At 57.0% G+C, this 22398-nt stretch overlaps 1 protein-coding gene and 1 long non-coding RNA gene across 2 annotated transcripts; both read left to right on the forward strand.

Moving 5' to 3' along the window:
* The first annotated feature begins 254 nt into the window (after window positions 1-254).
* On the forward strand, window positions 255-2123 carry LOC128065514 (uncharacterized). Its single transcript, XR_008201065.1, has 2 exons — window positions 255-538; window positions 1873-2123. It is a non-coding gene; the product is annotated as an uncharacterized LOC128065514 (long non-coding RNA).
* A 9984-nt stretch (window positions 2124-12107) lies between these two features.
* Window positions 12108-21787, forward strand: CYGB (cytoglobin). The gene is made up of 4 exons (XM_052658146.1): window positions 12108-12281; window positions 17414-17645; window positions 17926-18089; window positions 20482-21787. The coding sequence occupies exons 1-4, from the start codon at window positions 12139-12141 to the stop codon at window positions 20513-20515; spliced, it is 573 nt and encodes a 190-aa protein (XP_052514106.1). The 5' UTR covers window positions 12108-12138; the 3' UTR covers window positions 20516-21787.
* The last annotated feature ends 611 nt before the right edge of the window (window positions 21788-22398 follow it).

Raw genomic sequence — 22398 nt, forward strand, 5'->3', positions numbered from 1 at the left:
TATCTCCACTCGGGATCGGGCAGGATCGTAAAGAGAGAGAAATGGCAGAGCAGCTGGGGGCAAAGGAGGCCACCGCCGCCGCTACTGAGCAGTCAGCAGACTGACAAAAACAAGTGTCACGCTTCTACCTTCCCACACGCTACTGCCTGGTTGGAACACAGGCTCGCATGCACAAGCGTGTGCACACACGCACACGCACGCACGCACGCCATGAGGACAAGCTGTGGGTTGCTTCCATCCAGCTGCAGGCAGACACCTCATAGACCCAGCTGGCCCTTCCTAGTGATCGTTTCAGCAGAGCCGCCAGCAGGGTGAGCGCTGGGGACCGGGCAGAGGCAAATGTCACAGAATGTGAGTGCCACCGCCACCAAGTGACACCACACAGCCCTGGACGAGCTGAGCTGCCAGTGATGAGTGGCCAGGCCAGCGAAACTGCTTCTTCCCCAGAGCAGCTGCAGATTCCAGGTGGTTTCAGGAGGCTTGCACCCCTCCGCCTTATGAGCCTGGGGTCTCCCACTTTCTGGCTGAGTGACGCTGGGTAAGTCAGCGAACCTCTCTGCGAGTCTCCTCGTTTCTGAACTGTGGGTGATCGCGTGACCAGCGTGCATGGGTTATTGTGAGGATTCAGCAGAGGACGACAGGCAGCCCCTCCTTGGCGAACGTGAGCCACGGCTGTCCCTCACTTCTGGAGTCTCCTCACTCCTTACTGTTCCCTCCTGTCGCCCCAGGTGGCAAGAGTTGCCCCAGAGTTAACAGGGCTGGGGCACCCCACTGAGTCCCTCTCTCTGGGTGGACTCCCAGCAAGGGAGCATGTCCCAGAGCTCAAGCTCCTCCGCCCCTCCCGCCTGTCCAACCAGGCCCACTTCTCCAGGAGCCCCACGCCAGGGCCTGGGGTGATGCAGACCTGCAGTCCGGGCCGAAAGAGGCGTCTACCTTCTCGACAACTGCTTTCCCTGGTCCCTCTCCTTCAGCTGCTGCTTCCAGCACATCGCCCTTCCGGGGTGGGGGGCACACCGGGACTTGAGCTGAAAGAGAAAAACCCGCTGATGGGCTGGCTCTCCCATCCCAGAGCAGGGGCTTGTATTACAGAGTGGACGACCCAGAGTGCCACCTCTCCCTGAGAAGTCCTCTAGACAGCCCTCAGGCCACCAGCAGGACCACCACCTCATCCCCAGGCCTAGAAAATGCTGTTGAGATGACCCCTCGTTCTCTTAAAACTAACCCTTACGTTGTGACCTGGAACACAACAGGTAGGAGCCGCCGGAAGGAGTCCACCCTCCTACCCTCAGCTTCCATCGTGACCACAGCCTGATCCGCTCCCCTGCGGCCAGGCCTTGTGGACTCTGTGTCCTTCCCGCCTTGTCCCCAGCTCTACCCTCCGACCTCGAGACTGCAGACCCTGCCCTACCTGCTGTGGCCAGCTGATCCCAGGTCCTTGGGCTGAGCTCCACCCCAAGAGACCAGGGCTTACTTCAGAGGCTCTTTCTCCCTAAACAGGAAACAATACGGAGTCAGAGGACTGGAGGGGATGACCCGCCTCTGTTTCCAGTCTCCTTTCTCCCTGCACCTAGAGATTCACCCTACAATAGAGGAGCAGGAGCGCCCCGCCCCCAGAAGCCAGTTGGAATTAACAACATTGGAAGTGGAAAGCAGAAATTTCCCATCTACCACCGCCACCCCCACTTGCCACCCCCAGGCCAGCCTTCCGTGGAGCCACCTCAGTCTTTGGATTCCCCTAGGTCTGGAAGAGGGGTAGATGGGAGGCCAGTTTCTCCAGTTAGCTGAGTCCCAAGGAGTTAACAGTCCTGGCAAGGCTGCAGCAGACCAGGCCGGGCCAGATGGTCCCATATTTGGCCTTTTCTCTCCTGACAGGAGCTCCAGGGGCATTTCATGTGGAGGAGATGGACTCTGAAGTCGGAGACCTGCCGGTCCCACGCCAGCCACAAACTGGGCGGACGACCTCGAGCAAGTCATTTCCATCTCCTTCTCCCTCCGTTTCCTGCAACACTGACAAAAGCCAGAAATACTTGAAGGGCCGGACCTCTGGGGCCAGGGACTCTTTTGAGTGAGTTAATGTATGAGAGCCCCCGGGGAAGAATAAAGCACTGATCTCATAACAGCAAGAGAGAACCTGGTGTTAATTGAGCAGTTACTCTGTGCCCAGTGCATTATAATGGTTATCTCACTCAAACCTCACAGAGACCTTGCAACCACTCTGTTATTAACCTCAGTTTACATATAAATAAAAGATGACATAATTTGCCCACAGGCTCTCAGTAAGAGGGGAGGTGGTATTTAAACTCAGGCTGCCCCACTCCAGGCTTCCCTAGTGGCTCAGTGGTAAAGAATCCACCTGTCAATGAAGGAGACATGGGTTTGATCCCTGGGTCGGGAAGATCCCCTGGAAGAGGAAATGGCAACCCACTCTGGTTGCCCAAGAAACCCCATGGGCAGAAGAGCCTGGTGAGCTACAGTCCATGGGGCTGCCCAGTGCCAGACACGACAGCCACTGAGCACACATGCCTGCCCCATGCTAGACCCAAACCCCACAGTGAGGACCAGGGCACTTTCCTGGAGGACCAGTGGTTAAGGCGCCGCCTTCCAGTGCAGGGGGTGCAGGCTGGATCCCCAGTCGGGGAATTAAGAGGAAGGGCATCACAGAAATGACTCTCCTTCCTGCACAGGCCCTGGGCTTCCTGGAGACCCAGGGGAAGTCGGAGAGATAGAGTTGGAGGTGGGCAGGGAGCCGGGGAACATGGCTCTGACATTCCAGACCTAGGGGAATCCAAAGACTGAGAAGTAAGACCCATGTTCTATTGCCCATCTCGACCTATCTAGGGGTCACACTGCAGGCACGTTCCCCACACCCTTGACGAGGCATGGGGCGCCCAGACAAGCGTGCGAGCGCATGCTGTCTGTCTCAGCCATCTGAGTCTGTGGGGAGACAGCCTCCTCCCAGGGTCCCCGGAAGCCCAAGGCCATCACACTCTGTCTTTCACGGGGAGTAAGAGGAGCAGTGCCAGGGGCTTGGAAGAAGCTGTTACAGGAGAAAGCGTCCCTCTTCAGCTAGGCCCCCACAGCAAGTGGGCCTGCAGGCACAGACCAACATCTCCCACAGTGTGTCCCTAACAAATATTGGTCGATTTTTCAGTGTATTGTTGGGCATAGAGCCCCTCTCATCAAAGGACGCTAGTCACCCGGGGAAGGAAAAGTCCAGACGTTGCCCCCCTGCCCAAACTTCACCCCTTCTAAAGGCCACATGGCTTCAGAAGAGGGAAGAGTTAACTTTCTGGCCACTGGAGACAGCGTCCTGCCCGCAGGGGCTGCCCAGCCAATGGCACTCTGTGCTGGTGACGTCATGCGCCTCCCGCGCCTTCTATTGGGGACTGGACAGCGAATCCTGCTGGATGTTCAGGCAGTGGAGCTGCTGAGGCTGGGCGGGGGCCGCGGGAGAAGGAGGGGGAAGGGAAGGCAGGCCGAGCATCACAGAGCTGCTGCTGCCTCCTCCCTCTCTCCTCTCCCCCTGCGCCTCCCAACACCAGGGCCCTGGGGACCACCCCACATTCGGACACGGAAGACAGAACAGTTTGGGTCCACAGGGGAAGGCTGGGACTCCCATACCCAGCTGGAGAAAACAGACATTCAGCCTACCCAGTAGGCACACAGGGAACAGGGGAGCTGGAGTGAGGGGCCAGCCTGGAGCGCATACACACACACACACACACACACACACACACACGTACACCCCAGGGCCTGGGCAGACACTCGGGACAGTGGCAGCCTCCTTCATGACGCCCTCCCTGCCCCACCCCAGGCTCTTCTGCCTTACCTGCCTGACGACTGGAGGTCTGTTTCCAAGCTGCTGCCCGAAACTGCCCCATCGACTCCACTGGGCTCTCTGCAGGAGGGAAAAAGAGGTCGGCAGAGATGTGGGCAACACCCGGATCCCCAGAGCTCAGATCCTGGACCCAAGACCCCTCTCCTGCTTCTCTGCAAGACCTAAGCCATATTGGGTTCTGGGGACCAGAGGCCGCAGCCAGCATCTTCGAAGAACTCTGAGTGCCCCCTACTCCAGTGGGAAGCTTCTCAGGGCTCCCCAGCAAGTCCCTCCCAGCCTCCTTGCGAGTCCAGGCAGCCCCTGCCCACCTTCAGCCCAATCATTTTCCCCACCCCAGCCCATGGCCCAGTGATTTTCTCACGGTTGGACCCGGTTGGCAAATCGGCGGCGCCAGAGCATGGCCAAAGTGCTGAGCAGGAAGAGGGTGGTGCACATGTCTCAGCTGCCCCATCCCCTCCGGACCAAGTCTGCAGGAGAAGGCCAAGATGGCCCCCGCCAGCTCTCCCGAGCCCCTGCTCTCCGTCCTGAAGTTCCTGCTGGCGATGGATTAGGAGGCTCAAGCTGATTAGTAGGGTCAGCAGACCCGACCTTGTGAAGCCTGATTAACCTCACTGGGCCCAGGTTGTCTCCCCAGTGGCGGGGTGACTCGCCCTCTGTCTGTTGTGGATGTAGATATGACTAAGCGCTGGGCCTGGCCCTCTAGGGGCTTAGAGTCTACAACAAACTCCCTGGCAAGTTAAACAAATGGCCACCACCCACCGCGGAGAGACTCAGGCGATTAAAGACGCCTACAGAACTCTCAGGGAATTACAAGCATCAGGAGACACTTCAGAGAGAAGTTGGTCTCTCTCATCTTGGCTGAATTTGCAGGGGCTCAGGGAAGAGTGGGCCCTCAGACAGAAGACTCTGCCAGGGCTGCAGGCGTGAAAACTCAAGGCATGTTCCAGCAACTGGAATTCGAGTATTGGTGGAGCCATGATGTCACAGGGGAGGTGTCAGGAGGGGAAGAAGAATATAGATGATGAAGCCAGAAAGACAAGGGAGGCCAGGGAGTGAAGGGCTGGCTAAATGGTTCACTTCTAACCTCTGGACAGTCCTCACCCAATGCTTCTGATTACATACCCTCTTCAGTAAAAACCAGAATTTAAGTGTGCCCCCCCGAAAGAAACATGTGTGCACTCATAAAGGAATTACGTGTATCCACTCATAAATTATACACTATATTACTGTGCAAATGCAGTCCTGCCACCAGAGACATGCATAAAGCTTGTAAATGTTGAAATAAAAGTAAATTTCTCCTACGTTTTGTCCACATCCCAGGGGAACCTCTTGGGCCACCATTTGGAAGGCCACTGCACTGGCTGTGGGAAGCTCTCGGAGGATTTTCTGAGGTGGTCCAGCGCAGCGTGCTCTGCCTTGGTCCAGGCAGAATGCGGAGCACAGATCAAAAGCAAAGACACAGGTCTAGAGTGGCCTAAGCGCCAAGCCCACCCATTCTCCTCTATCCCTCTCCAAGACCCCAGAGGAGGGCACTGGCACTGCCCTCCCTCAGCTGAGGCCTGATGGCAAGAGCCCTCCTGCCCAGGGCTGCAGCGAGGCACCTGAGCCCTGGGCTCCATCAAGGCCCAGACCTGGGGCTGTGCCAGGGCACTCTACTTGGAAACATGATTTTTTAAAGAAGCACATCAACCAAAGCTGAAGAGCCAAGCTACGCCTCTTGCAAAACTTGAGCAGTAGACACAGAGTTGGAAGGGCAGGGTCACCAGGAAGCCTTAGGGAGAAGTGCCCTCGCAGCTTTCAGATGCTTGCAGCCTCTGGCTTCAACTGGGAGTCAGAGGCGGGACCCCCACCGTACGGGTGGCTCTCAGAGGTACCATCCCCACCTCTGGTCCAATCGCGCCTCCCTGAGAAGCCCACCAGTGAAGGAGGAAACAGAACAGGCTCCATCTTGAAAGCAGGACTCCATCTTGGGCCGGACTGCAGACTTTGAGCTATATGCCTAGTATCTGTGGAAATGACATACCAACTAGAAAACCAGGCCCCCTGGATGGAACCCCAGGGCTTGTAGCTAGACTCTCTGTTGCCTAAGAGAATACCCTAATTATCTGTGTAACCGAATAGAATCATAAATTCTATTATGCTTATTGGGGTATGACCACAGGCCTATTGATAATTGTCCAGTGTTAACTACCTAGGCTTAAGGCATATGAATCACGGGTTAACTTTGATTGTATCTTTCTTTTCCTTTGTTCAGACTAGTTTCAGGGAATTTGGGGAGGTGGGTTTGGGCACGTACACTTAGGATATATAAAGTTTTCAGAAAAACTGGTCAGGGTCCTTGGCTGAGAGGAGACTCTGCCTTGGGCCTGCCGGTGTAATAAACTGCATTCCACTATCTTCATTGTCCTTCTGAGTGAGTTTGTTTCCCGGAATGCGTGGCTACAACATTTGGTGCATGGGCCAGGAAACTCCTCGCTTTGAGGAGACAAGTCCCATTTGGGACTACTCCGAAGCCTCGAGGCTCGAATCTTCTAGAGGGGGGAAGGCGCCTCGCCCTTCTGGAAGGATTCTGCTTCTCAATGCCTGGACCTTTCACGTTAGCAGTTAGTGGACGGCAGCAAGGGAACTGAGCGCTCAGGTGCGGAGGAACCCACCTGGTAGGGTGGAAGACGGGGCCTGATCACCCCCCTGGGAGGGATTAGAAGGGGCACAGACCCACAGGAGCTTGGATTAGGCAGGTGGCAACGATTGCTTGGTACACAGGTTGACGAGCCTGTTAGGGTTTAGGAAGGAAATTTGTGAAGGTCATTTAGGAGGTGGTGTCCACGCCGTCTTGGGGAAAATTATTACCAAGCAATTGCCAGGGGATTTTTAGGAGAAGAAACTTGGTTTTTGTGTGCTCGTATTCTGCTCTTGTCAAGGAGGTGTCCCGTCTGCTATGAAATTCTTGACCCCCTCGGAATTGTCAGGCTAGAAGGAGGGGGATACATAAGTGAGTATGAATTGGCTTTTCCGGAGACAGCCTGGGACATGGGATATTTAACCCATCTGTATTTTCATCCGCACCTGATCAAGCCCACCAAGGCAGAAAGGACTTTAAAAGTTAAGGGAGAAACAGCCTTAGATCACGTGGTGTTCTGGTCGGCTGTGCTGACCAGCAGATGAAGGCATGCAGATCCCCCTTTCTCCCTCTGGGATCTGGCAGGTAAGGCTCTTCCCACCCCAATTAGGAAGGAGGCAGAATGGCAATTTAACTGTCATTGAGTGGAATATTAGAAGTACATAGGGTGCTGAGAACTTCGTAGATGGAATGAAAAGGAAAAGTAGAAGAAGGTCCCAGAAGGTAAGCAAGATGGGAAGAGTGAATCTAAGGCAACTGTACTGGAGTGCAGGATTCAAAATTTAAAGAAGGGATTTGGAGGAGACTATGGAGTGAAGATGAAGCCTAACAGCCTCCACATACTCTGTGAGGTCGAATGGCCCCGTATGGGAGTAGGACGGCCCCAAGAGAACACCATGAACTTAAAAATAGTGGAAGCAGGCTATGCAGTAGTCACAGGAGAGCCGGGACCCCTGGATCAATATCCACATATTGACTCATGGCTCGGGTTAGCTCAAGAGCCTCCTACTTGGACAAGGTTCTGTATCCAGAGGGAAAGGGAAAAATATCAATGGCACAAAAATTGACTGATGATGAAAAAGGAAATTCTATAGGATTTGGACGGGGATGACCTGCCCCCTCCCCCATACTGGATAATGACGCGCCTGCTGCCCAGTGCTCCACCAGGACCAGAGGCTGCCTTAACACCCGATCCAGGGCCAGGTGAAGTTCCTGCAGCAGCCACTTCTCTTCCGCCAGCTCTCCCAGAGTTCATAGAGCCGCCGTTCGTAGAGCTCCCAGCAATGGAGACCTCTGATCAATGCCGCCAGAATTCCACCTCAGCTGGACCTTCTAGATTGTATCCACCTCTCCCGGTGAGTACTGGTGGGAAGGGGGAAGAAAACACAGCAATTAGACAGTGGCTGCACTCCACCAAGGAACAGGGGGAAAGAACCCCACTACAGATGCCCCTCAGAGAGCTACAACAGCCTCCAGTTCAGGACGCATGGGGCACTACCAGCAGGCCCCTGTAGCTTATTATTACCAGAAATTTTCCTCTACGGATATATTAAACTGGCAGAGACACGCTCCACTGTACTTGGGGGAGCCACAAGCCGTGATTAGGCTAATGGAGACTATTTTTCGAACCCACCGCCCTGCATGGGATGACATGATCCAACTACTAGGCTCCCTTTTCAGCACTGAGGAAAGACACAGGATCCTGAGGCCAGAAAATGGTTAAGAGAAATGGCACCTGAGGGTACTGCAAACCCGCAGTGGTGGGCAGAACTAGCCACCCCGATGAGAGGCCCGATTGGGACTGTAACACAGAGGATAGGAGGGGCCACCTGGAGAGGTATCGGGCGGCTATTTTACGAGTTCTCAAGAGGGGGGCCCAAAAAGCTATGAGTATCGCAAAACCCTCCAAAGTGATTCAAAGGGAAAGCAAATCACCCTCTGAGTTCTGCGAAAGACTGTGCGAGGCCCCCCAATCAGGCTTGCAAAACAAGTCCCACTGGTAATAGAACTCAAACCCGGTACAATTACGTCAGCACCCGCCTTGGGCCTGCCAGACCTTGCTAAGCCATTTACTCTTTATGTGACTGAAAAGGACAAGGTGGCTATAGGAGTGTTGTCCCAAATTATGGGGACATGGGACAGACCAGTGACTTGGACAATGTTGACACTGGGTGGCTGGGATGCTTATGGGCAGTTGCTGCATTTGCCTTACTGGTCTGGGAGGCAACTGAGCTGACTTTGGGCCAAGATTTGTTCATAAAAGTCCTGCATGAGGTCAACACTCTCCTGTGAGGGGACCCCCATAAATGGCTGTCAACATCCCGGATTACTCAATACCAGAGACTGTTATGTGAGAACCCCCATGTTACTACTGAGCCTTGTCAGGTTCTGAATCTGGCCACTCTCTTTCTTGTGGGAGAAGGTGGGCGCTCACATGATTGCAAGGAAATATGCCAGCAGGCCTAACTTGAGAGACCAGCCAATCCTGGACCCAGGTTTGGTCCTGTACACCAATGGCACCAGCCTGGTGAAACAAGGACAATGACTGTCGGGATATGCAGTAGTCATGGAAGAAACCATCACTGAGGCTAGCTCTCTGCCATCACACTGGTCCACTCAACAGACCAAACTATATGCTCTAATCCAGGCCCTCCAGCTGCAAAAGGAGAAAATCTCAGAACTGCACTGCCTGCTCACAGGTCAATGCTGCCTCTTGGCACAGACAGGAACCTCCAGGGATTCAGGTAAAAGGCACACTGCCCTTTGAACACCTGGAAGTGGACTTCACTGAAATGAACGTTCTCGGGATGGGTAGAAGCTTTTTCTACCCGGACTGAAAGAGCATCAAAAGTAGCCCGGTGCCTGCTCAGGGAGACAGTTCCCAGATTTGGATTTCCTACCAGCATTGGATCAGACAATGGCCCGGCTTTCATAGCTGATTTAGTATAACAAGTAAGCAAAACTTTAAACATCAAGTGGAAATTACATACAGCATATAGGCCCCAGAGTTCTGGGATGGTGGAAGGAACCAATCGGACACTTAAAGAGACACTCTCCAAGTGGATCTTAGAGACTGACTGCTCCTGGGTGGACTTGTTTCCGACGGCTCTGCTCAGACTCAGGATGACCCCACAGTCCCATGGCTCTTCTCCATACAAAATTGTATATGGGAGACCCCCTCCCATAACAAAACAGGTGTCAACAAATTTGCCTCAAGTAAGAGGAGATGAGATTTCACAGCAGATGGATCAACTGGGTAAGGTAATAAATCAGGTAACTAAGTTTGTACAAGAAAGGGTGCCATTCCCTCTTGGGGAACAGATTCACGAATTTGTGCCTGGGGATCAGGTGTGGTCAAGGACTGGAAACATGACTCCTTGGCCCCACATTGGAAGGGTCCATATACTGCTGTTCTAACCAGCCCGACAGTAGTTAAAGTTGCAGGTGTCACTCCCTGGATCCACCACAGGAGGGTGAGGAGAGCATACCACGCAGACCCGGAGGACACCGAGCGGACTACAGGGACTACACAAAAGGACCCCACTGAGCCCCGTGAAACCACGATCGTCTTAAAGAAGAAATAGAGATGAAGTTCTACAATCAACTGCTGCTACGAGGACTTGCTGGTATCATCTTGAGACTAACCATAGTTTCAGTACAAAGACAGACCTGTGCTATAATTAAAGTTGAATGTTGTGTATATAATCCTGATTTATCTGGCTATATACCAGCCACCCTAGATGACATGAAAGGTCAAGTAAAAGTTATATCTGATGATAATCTTCCTTTTTGGACTTCGGTCCCATCTTGGGTAAAAGGTGATTGGTGGAAAACTATATTTACCATTGTTATAGTTGCCCTGATAGGTCTGCTTTGCGGACTGTTATCTTACAATGTATTATGAACTTTGTAACCAACCCAAAGGTTGATGTCGTTCTCCCAAATTGGAGGTTGGAGAGTCAGGGTGCAGTATATCCCTATGAATGATGCTCATACTATGAGTTAAGAGCATCAAGAGGGGGGAATGAAGGAGGAAACAGACAGAACAGGCTCCATCTTGAAAGCAGGACTCCATCTTGGGCCGGACTGCAGACTTTGAGCTATATGCCCAGTATCTGTGGAAATGACATACCAACTGGAAAACCAGGCCCCCTGGATGGAACCCCAGGGCTCGTAGCTAGACTCTCTGTTGCCTAAGAGAATACCCTAATTATCTGTGTAACCAAATAGAATCATAAATTCTATTATGCTTATTGGGGTATGACCACAGGCCTATTGATAATTGTCCAGTGTTTAACTACTTAGGCTTAAGGCATATGAATCACGGGTTAACTTTGATTGTATCTTTCTTTTCCTTTGTTCAGACTAGTTTCAGGGAATTTGGGGAGGTGGGTTTGGGCATGTACACTTAGGATATATAAAGTTTTCAGAAAAACTGGTCGGGGTCCTTGGCTGAGAGGAGACGCTGCCTTGGGCCCACCGGTGTAATAAACTGCACTCCACTATCTGCATTGTCCTTCTGAGTGAGTTTGTTTTCCAGACCTCGTGGCTACAACACCAGGACTTGACTTCTCCACCCACAGAACCCCTCCCTAACCCAGGCCCTGGCAGCTGAGATGGCTCCAGCATCCTGGCCCTCCCCAGGACTTCTTGACATCCTGCCATCCCCACCACAGGGCCCCTTTGCCCAGTCGGGTGCCTCTTCTTTAAACTTTGTTCCTCCAGGGACAGCATTAGGGGAGTGCCAGTTTTTGGCCTGCCTGTGTCATTGGTAAGTCACTCAGGGCCTCCAGGGCCTTCTTTCTGAGGCCACGTGCGTGCACCGAGGGGGAGGGGTGGTGGCGGGAAGGAAAGAGGGGTCAGGCCTCTTGGCCGCTCAAGTTCGACAGCCGCCCCCTTGTCCCCGCACCGGAGTTTTCCTGTAAGGTGTTGGAGCAGGGAGATGACCCCAGTCCCAAACCCTTCGGAGTCTGGGGTCCGGAGCGCTGGGGGTGGCACCAGAGCCCCCCCTGGCTCCGGGAAGGCGGGAGTCGAGCCGGAGCCCAGCTCCCACCGCAGCGCTGCCGGAGGGGCTCGCGTCCGCCCCCTCGGGCTCGCGGCCACGCCGCAAATGCCCGGGAGTGTTTGACTCAGAGTCAGTTCCCCTTGGCGGGAAGGGTGCACACACGCCCCCAGACCCTCGCCAGCGCGGCGCACTCCTGTGCGGCCCGCGCGGCCCCGCACCCGGTGACTGCCAGTCCCCTCCCTCCGGGACCCCCAGTACCTCCGCCACACCTACACCCAAGCCCCGCCCGGCCATCAAACTCCGGTCTGGAGGGCGGGCAAGCGCCGGCCGCGTCGCCCCCACCCCGCCCAGCCTTCACCTTGCCGGAATTGGCTCACGGACACGGGTTTGAGGGTTTGGAGCGGATTTATTTTTTTTCACATTTTTTCCAGCAGACCACATCCCCGCCCCCCGCTCGCGGTCCCCCGCCCCCTGCACATATACCCTACACACACGCACGCACACACACACACACACACACACACACCCGGCGCGCACAGACAGACACACTCCCTCCCTCCGGCGCGCTCTACCACTCGCCCGCCCGCCGCGCACGCAGCCGGCCCCGGCTCCCCGCGCCCCGCGCCCCGCGCCCCGCCGCCGCCGAGCGAAGCCGGGCTGGGCTTGGAGCTGCTCATGGAGAAAGTGCCCGGAGAGATGGAGATTGAGCGCAGGGAGCGGAGCGAGGAGCTGTCCGAGGCGGAGAGGAAGGCGGTGCAGGCGACGTGGGCCCGGCTCTATGCCAACTGCGAGGACGTGGGGGTGGCCATCCTGGTGAGGTAGGTGTCGCCCCGGCCCGCCCGGGCCCGGAGGAGGGACGGCGGCAGCGGCTCCGGGCAGAGGCGGGCTCGGCCCGGGTCCGAGCTCGGGCGCCACCTTCCCAGCTGCAACTGGGGCCCGGGCCGGTCGGGGGATTGCGGGTAGCCTGGGGTGGTTTGGGGTGGGCGAAGCCCTGGCCGAGCCCTTCCTAGCTCTGGGCGAGGGGCTCACCAGGAACTAGGAACCAGACACAGAAGGAAGGCATCTCCATCCCCCTCCTCTCCCGGGCCTCAGAACTCCTGGTTCAGCCAGCCTTGCCTACCTCGCCGCGACCTCAGCCACCCGCAGCTGTTTTGGACACACGTTTTACGGCCTTTCCAATAGGGGTCATGGGGGCTCCCCATTCTAGAGACAAAAAAACTGAGGATCAGCCAAGGAGGACAAAGAGAAGCAAACCGCTTTCTCCAGCTCAGCCCCTTCCCCTATGCAGAGACCTGAAAGGGCTTCGGAAAGGGCAAAAGAATAGAGGTCAGAAGAAGTGGACCCCAGAGGTCCCGCTTTCCTAGCTGGTCCCTTCCTGCCCGTGGGGCCGGGCCAGCAGGGAGCTCCCAGGCGGGGTGCAGGTGAGTGGAGAAGTGAACAGTCCCTACGGATACAGGCCCTGCTGAGTTTGATGGAGGGAAAGGGAGAAGCTTCAGGAGACAGGGCCCCATCCTGAACCCCAGGTCTGGGGAGGAAAGGTCATGGGTCTTGGGCTCTGGGGTCATTCAGGAACCGCATGCCCCCAAGGGATGCACACGCAGAGTGACACTGTTATTCGCACTCCTGCACACCCATCAGCGCACATGCATGCCATTCCCACAGAGGCATAAGCTAGTACCTGACTCCAGCTCCAGATCACTGCTCTCTTCCCACACATGCTGGTCCCCGGGGGGTGCAGGCATGGAGGCCCCAGACCCACACGCACCCCCCAACTGTCTGTCCTTGGCAGAGGGAAGCTATCAAATCTAGGACAGATCGGGGCAGTCTTTTAGTTTAAAGATGGGGTGAAACCTCCCATTGGAAAGGACAGTTGAAGTGCATGCCTGTCTCCCAGGCTTGGCCCCATCTCTGGCTCCTCTTTTTCTCCCACACTCTCTCCCTTCTGCCTCCCCCAAGCCTGGGACCTACCCAGCTCCATAATGATGTGCCCTGATTCCAACTTAGTAACAGATTTTGGAGGAAAAAAAGAGCAAGCAGCACTCTTGAGGAGTTCCAGGAGGGCGCCCAAGGAAGAGACAGCTATTCGGGCAGCTCCCAGGCTCAGAAACAGCCGGGGTGGTGGGGAAGTAAGAGGGGATTTCAGGTTCCCAAGCCATCAGACATGGGAGGTGCATCTCTGCACTATCAAGCACCCACACGGTGGGTCGCAGGGTCACAGATGCATCAGACTGCATCCAGGCGGGGAGGGGGGCGGCTTTTAGCACTGAGGCCTCAGGATGCACGCGGATACCCACACAGGTCACCAGGAGGAAATGAGGCGAGGTTAACAGGACCATGGCTATTTTTTGTCCCCACACCCTGCCATTTGCCAATAAGGACATGTAGAGGAGGGCACGGCCACCCACTCCGGTATTCTTGCCTGGAGAATCCCATGGACAGAAGCCTGGCGGGCTGCAGTCCATGGGATCGCAAAGAGTCAGACACGAATGAGCGACTAAGCCCAGCACAGAAGATGTGTGCACAGTTCCGCTCCTGGGATCCCACCCAACTTCCCCAGGAAAGGGGAGTGAGGAATTGCCGAGGAAGCAACTGAACCCCCGAGGTGTTTCTGGAGGGTCTGAGCTCTTGGCAAGGTTTTCTTTCTCTCTGTGTGCCCCTCTAGTTCCCTCGGGAGAGCTAGTTTCTCAGGGGACTGGGTTGGGCTGGGGAGGTGTTTACCAAGTGCCCAGGCCCACAAGTAACCCAAGAAGACCAAGATAGCAGTTAGATCTGGCTTGCTGATAACCCCCGGCTACACTTCACCTGACCCCACCTCGGTTGCCCAGAGCCCACCCCAGCCTGGGAGAGAAGCTGGAGGAGCAGACCCTCCCTCAGCCCCCGTCCCACCAACCTCCCTTTTCTTTCACTCCTGCACCTGCTGTCTGCCCCAGGGTGGGCGGTGTTAGGGGGCAAGACTTATAAGCTTCCCAGGGCAGGCCCCTCCTCAGATCCTGCACCCCCCTCCGTTTTGTCCTGACCACCTCCTGACGGGCCATCCACAGCTCAGGTGGAGCCCGAGACAGTAGCCCTGGGGCCAGTCTCACCCCCTGAGGAGGCAGCAACCACAAGGAAGGGAGCAGAGGGGCCGCCCAGACCCCACACCTCCTCTCCCTGCTGGAAGAGACCAAGAGGGAGCACCCATGCTCCAGGGGGCTCCCCTCCCAGTTGTAACTGCCGCCTTCCCCCTCGCACAGACAGGCCTATTTCAGGCTCTCTTGGAAGCCCAGATGCCTCTGGAAGCTGAGAAACTCCCCAAGGCTGGCCGCCGAGGCTTCTCCCAGCAGCAGCTCAGGCCAGGACTGAGAGGGCCAGGAGTAAATACAGGGGGCCCGAGAGAGACCCCAGGATGAAGGAGCAGAGCTCAGGCCCTTAGACTCTCATGGCTCAGAGGAGGGACCGAGCAGGACCGTCCTTCCTTGGGGCTGTAACGTGGCGCTGGGTGTTGTTGGGCAGCGGACCCACTGGGTCCCAGGCCACCATCCCCGGCAGAGCAGCCTCTGAGATAGACTGGGGACGTCATCAATGTGAGAGCTGCTCCTGCTCCTTTCTGGTCCTGCTACCCACTCCGCTGGGCAACCTTGGGCAGCAATTCCTCATTGAGGATATGGAGATAAAAACAGTGCCAACCTCAGAATGTTATCCCAAGGATTAATGAGATCGTATAGTAAGTGCTCAATAAATAGTCCCTGTTGCCTCCTCGTCATAATACTCACCTGGTTGTGGCATTAAAGGAAACCCCAACAAGTGGACATCCTCTGCGTGTTGTTAGAAATTAGTGTTCTTATTGCCGGGTAAGAACTCCAAAGTCAGAGATTCCCCATTTAAAGCCAGATTGCGTTTTTCGTAGCTGTCCTTCACTATGATGCTTTTTCCCAATGTATTTTCAGACCCATCACCTCATTTGTCCTCACCAGTGTATCTGTGAAGTAGCGAGCAGGGGTGCAGGGACTCCTGTCACACTTTTGCAGACAGAAGGTTGTGAAGCAATTCGCCCAAGGTCACGCTTGGCCACTGAGAGGGGCCCTCCCAGCTCTCCATGTGGACTGTGTCCCGGTCACTCCTCCACCAGCCTCCGTCTCATCGCCTGCAAGGGTGGCGGGGGCCAGCTGTTTCCCTGCATCTATCCCAGCTCTCAGATCTGAGACCTGCCCCAAGGGTCATTTTAGCAAATTACCAGTTCTCTCTGATCACAAAAGGGGACACTCCGAAGGTGTGAAAACAACCTGAAAAAAAACAGGTCCAAGACGGTCCGTCCTTTTTCTGAGGCTTCAGTTAAGTTACATAAGTTCTGATCGAGTCCGGCCACGTACCTCCCTGTCCCTACTGGGAGGGAGATGGAACGCGAATGTCATCACCACCATCCTGCAAACCACAGGGCCCTGGGCCAGGGTGAAGGGTCAGAGGGTGCGTGAGACCCGGGCTCTGCTCTGGGGCTATGGGACCCAGACGGGTAGAAAGGGAAAAAGCCATGAAAGGTGGCAGGGAACCCACTGATGGCCTTGGAAGGAAAACAGTCACCCTGGGCCGGGCTGTGTGCTCCGAGAGAGGCCCAGCTGACACAGGGAAAGGAAGGAGGTGGTCCATTGTGTGGAAGGGCAGGCCAGCTCACCCGAGGAATCTTTTACCAATGCTAAGTGAAGCTGTCGGGCTGGAGCATAGAGGCAGAATATGGACCCCATGTTGGAGAAGCAAGTGTGGGACAGTTTCTAAGAAGCCTGGAATCTTAAGGAGTTTTGACTGTGTCTGGTAGGACAATAGTGAGCAATGGAATGTTTCTGAGCTGGAGAGCGACCCAGTGAATGTGATGTACTGTGTGCTGAGTCGTGTCTGACTCTTTGCACCCCCTGGACTGTAGCCCTCCAGGCTCCTCTGTCCGTGGGGATTCTCCAGGCAAGAATACTGGAGTGGGGTGCCATGCCCTCCTCCAGGGGATCTTCCCCACCCAGGGATCGAACCCAGGACTCTCACATAGTGAATGTGATATTTGGGGGTATTAGACAATTGCAGATAAACCCGAGAGGGAAGGGGAAGATCACCCTGGGGTCTGCCCCAAGGTGTGCACGGGCCGGCTGGAGAGGTCAGATGTACGGACAGATGGGAAGGACTTACAGAACCACACCAGGCAGGTGACATCAAGCAATATACTTAATTAAATCAACCGATGACTGTTTACTGCAGGCTGAGGAGGAACAGGGTAGTGAAGAAAGGGGCGGCGTTGGGAGGACTGAGTCTCATTTCTTCCCTTCCCTTCCGTGACAGGAGTTAAGTCATAGTTGGGGCCTTCCTTTGTTTAGGAAGAGAGCTCTGACCTTATCATAACAAAGGCCTTCACTGAGCACCCTGCATCCACACTGTGCTGGGGAGCTCTCTCATCGCCTCCTCCCAACATTCCACAAGGACTCTCAAGAAAGGAACAGTGATGCCCATTTCATGGATGAGGAAACTGAGGCTCAGAAAAGTAAACTGTCCCCCAGATCAACACCAGCCCGTGATTCCCAGAAGGCAGGCTCTTACCCTCTCACCTGCGACTGGAGCAGGCCTTGAAAAGCGTGTGGTGTTTGGGAAGAAGGCAAGAGGCAAGGGAGCAAGAAAGGCAGAGACCTGGCAGAGGACGTGCAGATCTGACTGCTGGAAGAGGCCGGGACCCAGGGAGGGGCTTCGTGTCAACCAGCTCAGCCCGAGGAAGGGCCAGTGTTTGAGGGACGGCTGCAGATGGTGGCGTGGGATTGGGTCCTGCCTCCTCCCATCACCCTCTCCCACCTGTGGGAGCTTTGGGAACCAGCCACCCTCAGGACCCAGCCCCATCCTGCTGCCCCTCCTGGGCCCTCCCTGCACCCCCTCATCATCCAGGCACTGCAGGGTGGGGCCCGAGGCCACCCCCTGCTCAGCGCCCACCTGCCGCCTCCTACAGGTTCTTTGTGAACTTCCCGTCGGCCAAGCAGTACTTCAGCCAGTTCAAGCACATGGAGGAGCCCCTGGAAATGGAGCGGAGCCCGCAGCTGCGGAAGCATGCCTGCCGGGTCATGGGGGCCCTCAACACGGTGGTGGAGAACCTGCACGACCCCGAGAAGGTGTCCTCTGTGCTCGCCCTGGTGGGCAAAGCCCACGCCCTCAAGCACAAGGTGGAGCCTGTGTACTTCAAGGTGGGTCCCTGGATGGGTGCTGCCACCCAACGCCAAGCCCCATTCGGCTCCCGAGCCCCTTGGTCGGCTACGGCCGGGGGTGCCACCCAGCCTCGTTCCCCGGCGTGGCTGTCCCCTGGAGGGGCAGCAGGGTGGGGCTGGGTCCTGAGGGTGTCTGGTTCCCAAAGCTGCCAGATGCTGTGTCCTGAATGATGCCCTCAGCCAACCACAGGATTCTGCAGGCTCCAGGGGGCTGGGGGGCCCTGGGGTTCACTCCCCTCTGCCTTCTCTTCGTTCTCAGATCCTCTCTGGAGTCATCCTGGAGGTGATCGCTGAGGAATTTGCCAGTGACTTCCCTCCTGAGACGCAGAGAGCCTGGGCCAAGCTTCGTGGTCTCATCTACAGCCACGTGACCGCTGCCTACAAGGAAGTGGGCTGGGTACAGCAGGTCCCCAATGCCACCACGTAAGGAGGCAGCCTCCCTGCTGTGTCCTCCCCTATCCCCCAGCCTCCCACCTTTCCTGGCACCCAGGGGCTGACCACCCTCCAGGGCAGGGACACTCCCAGGGAGGGTGGCTCTGGGGTGGACACAGAGAAGAACAGGCATGATAGGAAAAGGCCCACTCATGCCAAGGGCCCCAGACAGATTCTCCCTGGGCAGAGCTTCTCCTCCCCTAGAACTGGGGTGGGGGGCACGCAGAGCACCCCAAGACCCAGGCTGCCCCGGGCAGAGAGGCTCAGAAGGTTCCTGGCAGGAGGCTGCCTCATCAGGCCCAGAGGCGGCCCAGGCCAGCTCTGACCACTTCCTCCCTGGGTACCCATCACATGGGGCTGTTTTTCATCTCGTGCTGAGCAGCGCTCCCTCCCGCCTTGGCCTCCAAGCAGGCCGGAGCCAGGAGAATCACGGGGATGCACGCACGTGCGGAGCCCACTCGGGGCCAATGTGGGTGTCCCTCCCACGCACACCAGCAGGGCGGGTGAGGGGGAGGGTTGCTTCCGGGCTGACTCCGGAGTCCACGTTCCCAGTTCTGGGCTGAGGGCCCTGGGGACGGGCTCCGAGAGGGTGGCCAGTGGCCTCCGGGTGACTCCAGCTGACTTGGAGCACGCGGGGAGGGCTGGCCCCTAGACGTGGCGGCTGGGAACACTCCAGCCTCCCTGGGCCCCCGTGGGGCTGGGGCTCTGGGAGCTCAATGGAGGGGCGGAGGCCACGCCAGGCTGGAGGCGGGAGGTGGGGAGAGGCGCGGGGGCGGGAAGGGAATGGGAAGCAGGGGTCAGCCAGAGGCTCGGGACACGCGTTGGAGAGAAACAGTCCCAGCAGTTTCCCAGGGAAGAGGCGGCGTTCCCCCTGCCCCCCGCCCCGGGGCTCCAAGCTGGGAGCTGGCCCACGGGGCCAGCCGGACCTCTGCTCGCAGGCGTCCCCACGCAGCTCAGGTCCTCCGAGGGCAGCCTGGCGAGGCCCTGCCTCCCGGCCTTCCTGCCACTGACCACCCTGGCCCGCACCCTCTCCCGCTGCCTTCCCTGCCTCAGCACCACTCGAGGGAGCAGAGCCCTCAGGGACTGCTGGCAACAGCCAGGGGGCCGCTCCAGATGTTTGCAGCTGGGCCCCGGCTGGCCCCAGACACCAGAGAGGATGGACAGGAAGCCGGCAGGCGGCTTTTTACCTGCTCAGGAGGTGCTGGCAGGGCCTGCAGAGCTTCCGGAAGCGGCCAGAGGGGCCGGGAGAGGGTCAGAAGGGGGAAGGGGGTTTGCCCTCCCACGCCTCTCCCCAGGCAGGCTCTGCCGCCAAAGATGAGCTTGTTTACAGCCAGGAGAGGAGACTTCCTGCTTCTAGAGAAAAGGGCTTTTTTATAGGGGCCTGGAGAGCCGGGTAGAGAGAGCTGGCCGGTGTGAGTGAATCAGAACCACATGGACAGCATTTCCCGACACGAAGCCCCGTCGCCTCCCCTCTCTTGCCTCAGCCGGACCCCTGGGACCGAAATCTTGCCAAACCCTAAACATTAGGAAACTGCCGAAATCTCTCGCCTCCCCCGTTTCTGCTCCTGTGGGCTCAATGGAGATGGGCTGGCGTGGGCACTGGCCGGGGCCCTGCGCCCTCCTGGGCCTCAGCACCCCACGTTTCTGAGGGAATCCCCTCATCCCTTTCCGCACTCTTGTCTCCTCAGGGCACAGATGTAACCCCCAAGAGAGTGTGTCTCCCTGGGCTCAGGGCCTGCAGACCCAACTACTGCTGAGTCCAAACGGGCTCAGAGGGCGGGACGGAGTTCCAGGGCAGAGTTCTAGAAGGCTTCCATCTAGCCTCGCTTATCAGAGACGCAATATTGGGCCAGATGCCACTGTTTATTGAACTGTCTCTGCTTAAGGGTGTGTGTGGGTGTGTGAGTGTGTGTGTGTGTGTTTGATGGGGGGTAGTCAGGAGGTGGCACTGGGGGTGGGGGGTGGTGAGTGCAAAGGGGACACCCATGGGTGGCCCGAGGGGGTACCACAGGCCAACCTGGGAGTGTCCGAATCTCACAACTGAGGACAAGCGCTCATGTTTGTATGGTTCTTTGCAGTTTGTGAAACACTTTCAGGCAGTTCCATCACTCAGTTCTCATGAAGGTGGGCGTTGCAGGCAGGACTCAAGATTCAGAGGAAAAGATCTGGGACTCAGGGGGCTGGCAGAGGTCGTATAGCAGGTTCCTGGCAGAAGAGGGCCTTAGAAGCTGGGTACAGTGGGCTCCTTTCAGGGGCCCCACGTGGGTCTCCGGGAGGATAGTGTTTGTCTCACCAGTCCCTGACCCCTGGCCCCTCCGCAAAGGTCCCCTGGCCCCACGCTGAGGCCCTAGTAACCTGTCACCTCCTTCTGTCTCATCCACAGCCCACCGGCCACACTGCCCTCTTCGGGGCCATAGGACCCCCTACTTCTCCCCCGTCCCTGGCAGCACCTTGAGCAGAAGGCCGAGTTCTGAAGACCCTCCTTGACCCTCCATCTCTGGGTGCCAAGGAAGCTGGAAGAATCCCTGACTCATCTTCCTGGAAAGAGGCTGCCTCCGCCTGGGCCACAGTCCCCCCTGGAGCCACCGGGAGGTGACACCAGCTACCCGGATGCCGACTCCAAGGGCGCCAAAGCGGGTGGCTTGTGGGGATGGGGGACCCTCCCTCCTTGAAGAGCCGGGCACACCCTTCTTAGCTTTTCTACTCACTGTTAGAAACCAGCGGGGATCAGGGACAGGTCTGTGAGTCACTCGAGGAACGAAGAGTCCTGTTTCTATCTGCCTGGCCACACGCTGGTCTCGTCTCCGCATCACTTATCTAGAGTACCATGCACACGTCTATTGCATATACAGATATATTCTATATACAATCTATATAAATATATATATATATACATACATATCTTATAATGTGTACAGTGGGGCCCAGAGGCACGTATGAGGCTTCGGTTCTGCCCACCGAGGGGTCCTGGCAGCTTCTGGGCAGAGATCAGAGTGTTCTGGAAGAGACGATGGGGGTCCCACAGAGGCACAGAGAAGGCCACGTGGCAGGGCGGGGGCGACGCAGCTCGCCAGCAAAGTACAGACCCTTCTCTCTGACCAGCTCCCCACATCCCGGCTCTCCACTCAAGGCAGAAAGGTTTTGGCGCGCCCTACCTCTGCCCCCTACAAAAGGAGGTGGCTTCCTGACTTGCCCCCAGATGGGCTGGGGCAGGCAGAGGGGGCCGGAAGTTCTGGACGGGGTGACTGCAGCCCTCAGGGGAGGGGCCGTGGTCAAGAAACCTGGAATGCCGGGTTCCATCTGCATTTGCCTTTGCCGGTAAGACAGCGGGAGGGAATCCAGGCTGCTTGTCTGCCAGGCAGGGCGGTGGTGATGGGACCAGATGCCTCTGTCTCGTCCTGGCGCTCTGAGGGCCACGGGCCTTCCCTCCCCTGCCTCTCCTGGCTGCTGGCTGGCGGTCGGTCCTGTCCATCCATCCAGGTCGGCATTGCTGGGGATTCCCCCCACCCATGTGTGCCCCTGGGTTGTGCGTGTCGTCCTCAAGGATGCTTCGCTGCTGTGGTTTCCCTGCCCGCCTCCTCCTGTCCCGTCTTCGTGCAGCCGTCCGTGTAACTGCCTGTCCTCCTTTTGTAGTTTCTGGCATTTGTAACCAGACCCAGCCGTGTCATTAAACAGACTCGTTCTTCCCGTGTCTGTGCAAGCTCATTTGGTCTTTTCCTGCCATCTGCCCCTCGCCTCTGTCTCCCCATCCTGCGTTCAAGACTGGGGCATTTTTCTTGGAAGGTGACCTCCCCACCAAGGATCCCCCTCACCTGCATCTCAGCCTTGGCTGGTCGCGGGCCCCTCTGACTGGGGCTCACAATGGTGGTGCGGGTCCCCCTGGTGATTCAGTCGGGGTCACAGGGCTGCAGACTGGAAGCTGGGCTCTTGAGGGGTGGGGTGGGGCAGAAAGGAGTTTAGGCTTGTTTTAAAATGTCCAGGGGACTTTTCACCTTTTGTTCTGGAAATCTCCCTGGTGCGGATAGGATAAGCGAGGGAAGACTCCAGGGAGAGATGTTTGGAAAGGAAGATCCTGCTAGTTTAGAGAGCCAAGCAAGCCAAGGGCGAGGCCTTGACCTTCCAGACCTGAGCTGGGTGTCCCATACCCTGCTTGCCCCTTGAGGTTCATGGGTGGGACAGCCTGTGGGCGTTTGGGAAAGTCTGCCCTTATAAGCCCTATCCCCCCAGGACCACCCTGAACCCTCAGCTCCCAGCCCCTTCTGTCTCCCACTCCACAGCCTCAGGCCAGGCCTGCCCAGCC

The sequence above is a fragment of the Budorcas taxicolor genome, chromosome 19, assembly GCF_023091745.1.
Source record: "Budorcas taxicolor isolate Tak-1 chromosome 19, Takin1.1, whole genome shotgun sequence".
NCBI classification, from domain to species: Eukaryota; Metazoa; Chordata; class Mammalia; order Artiodactyla; family Bovidae; genus Budorcas; species Budorcas taxicolor.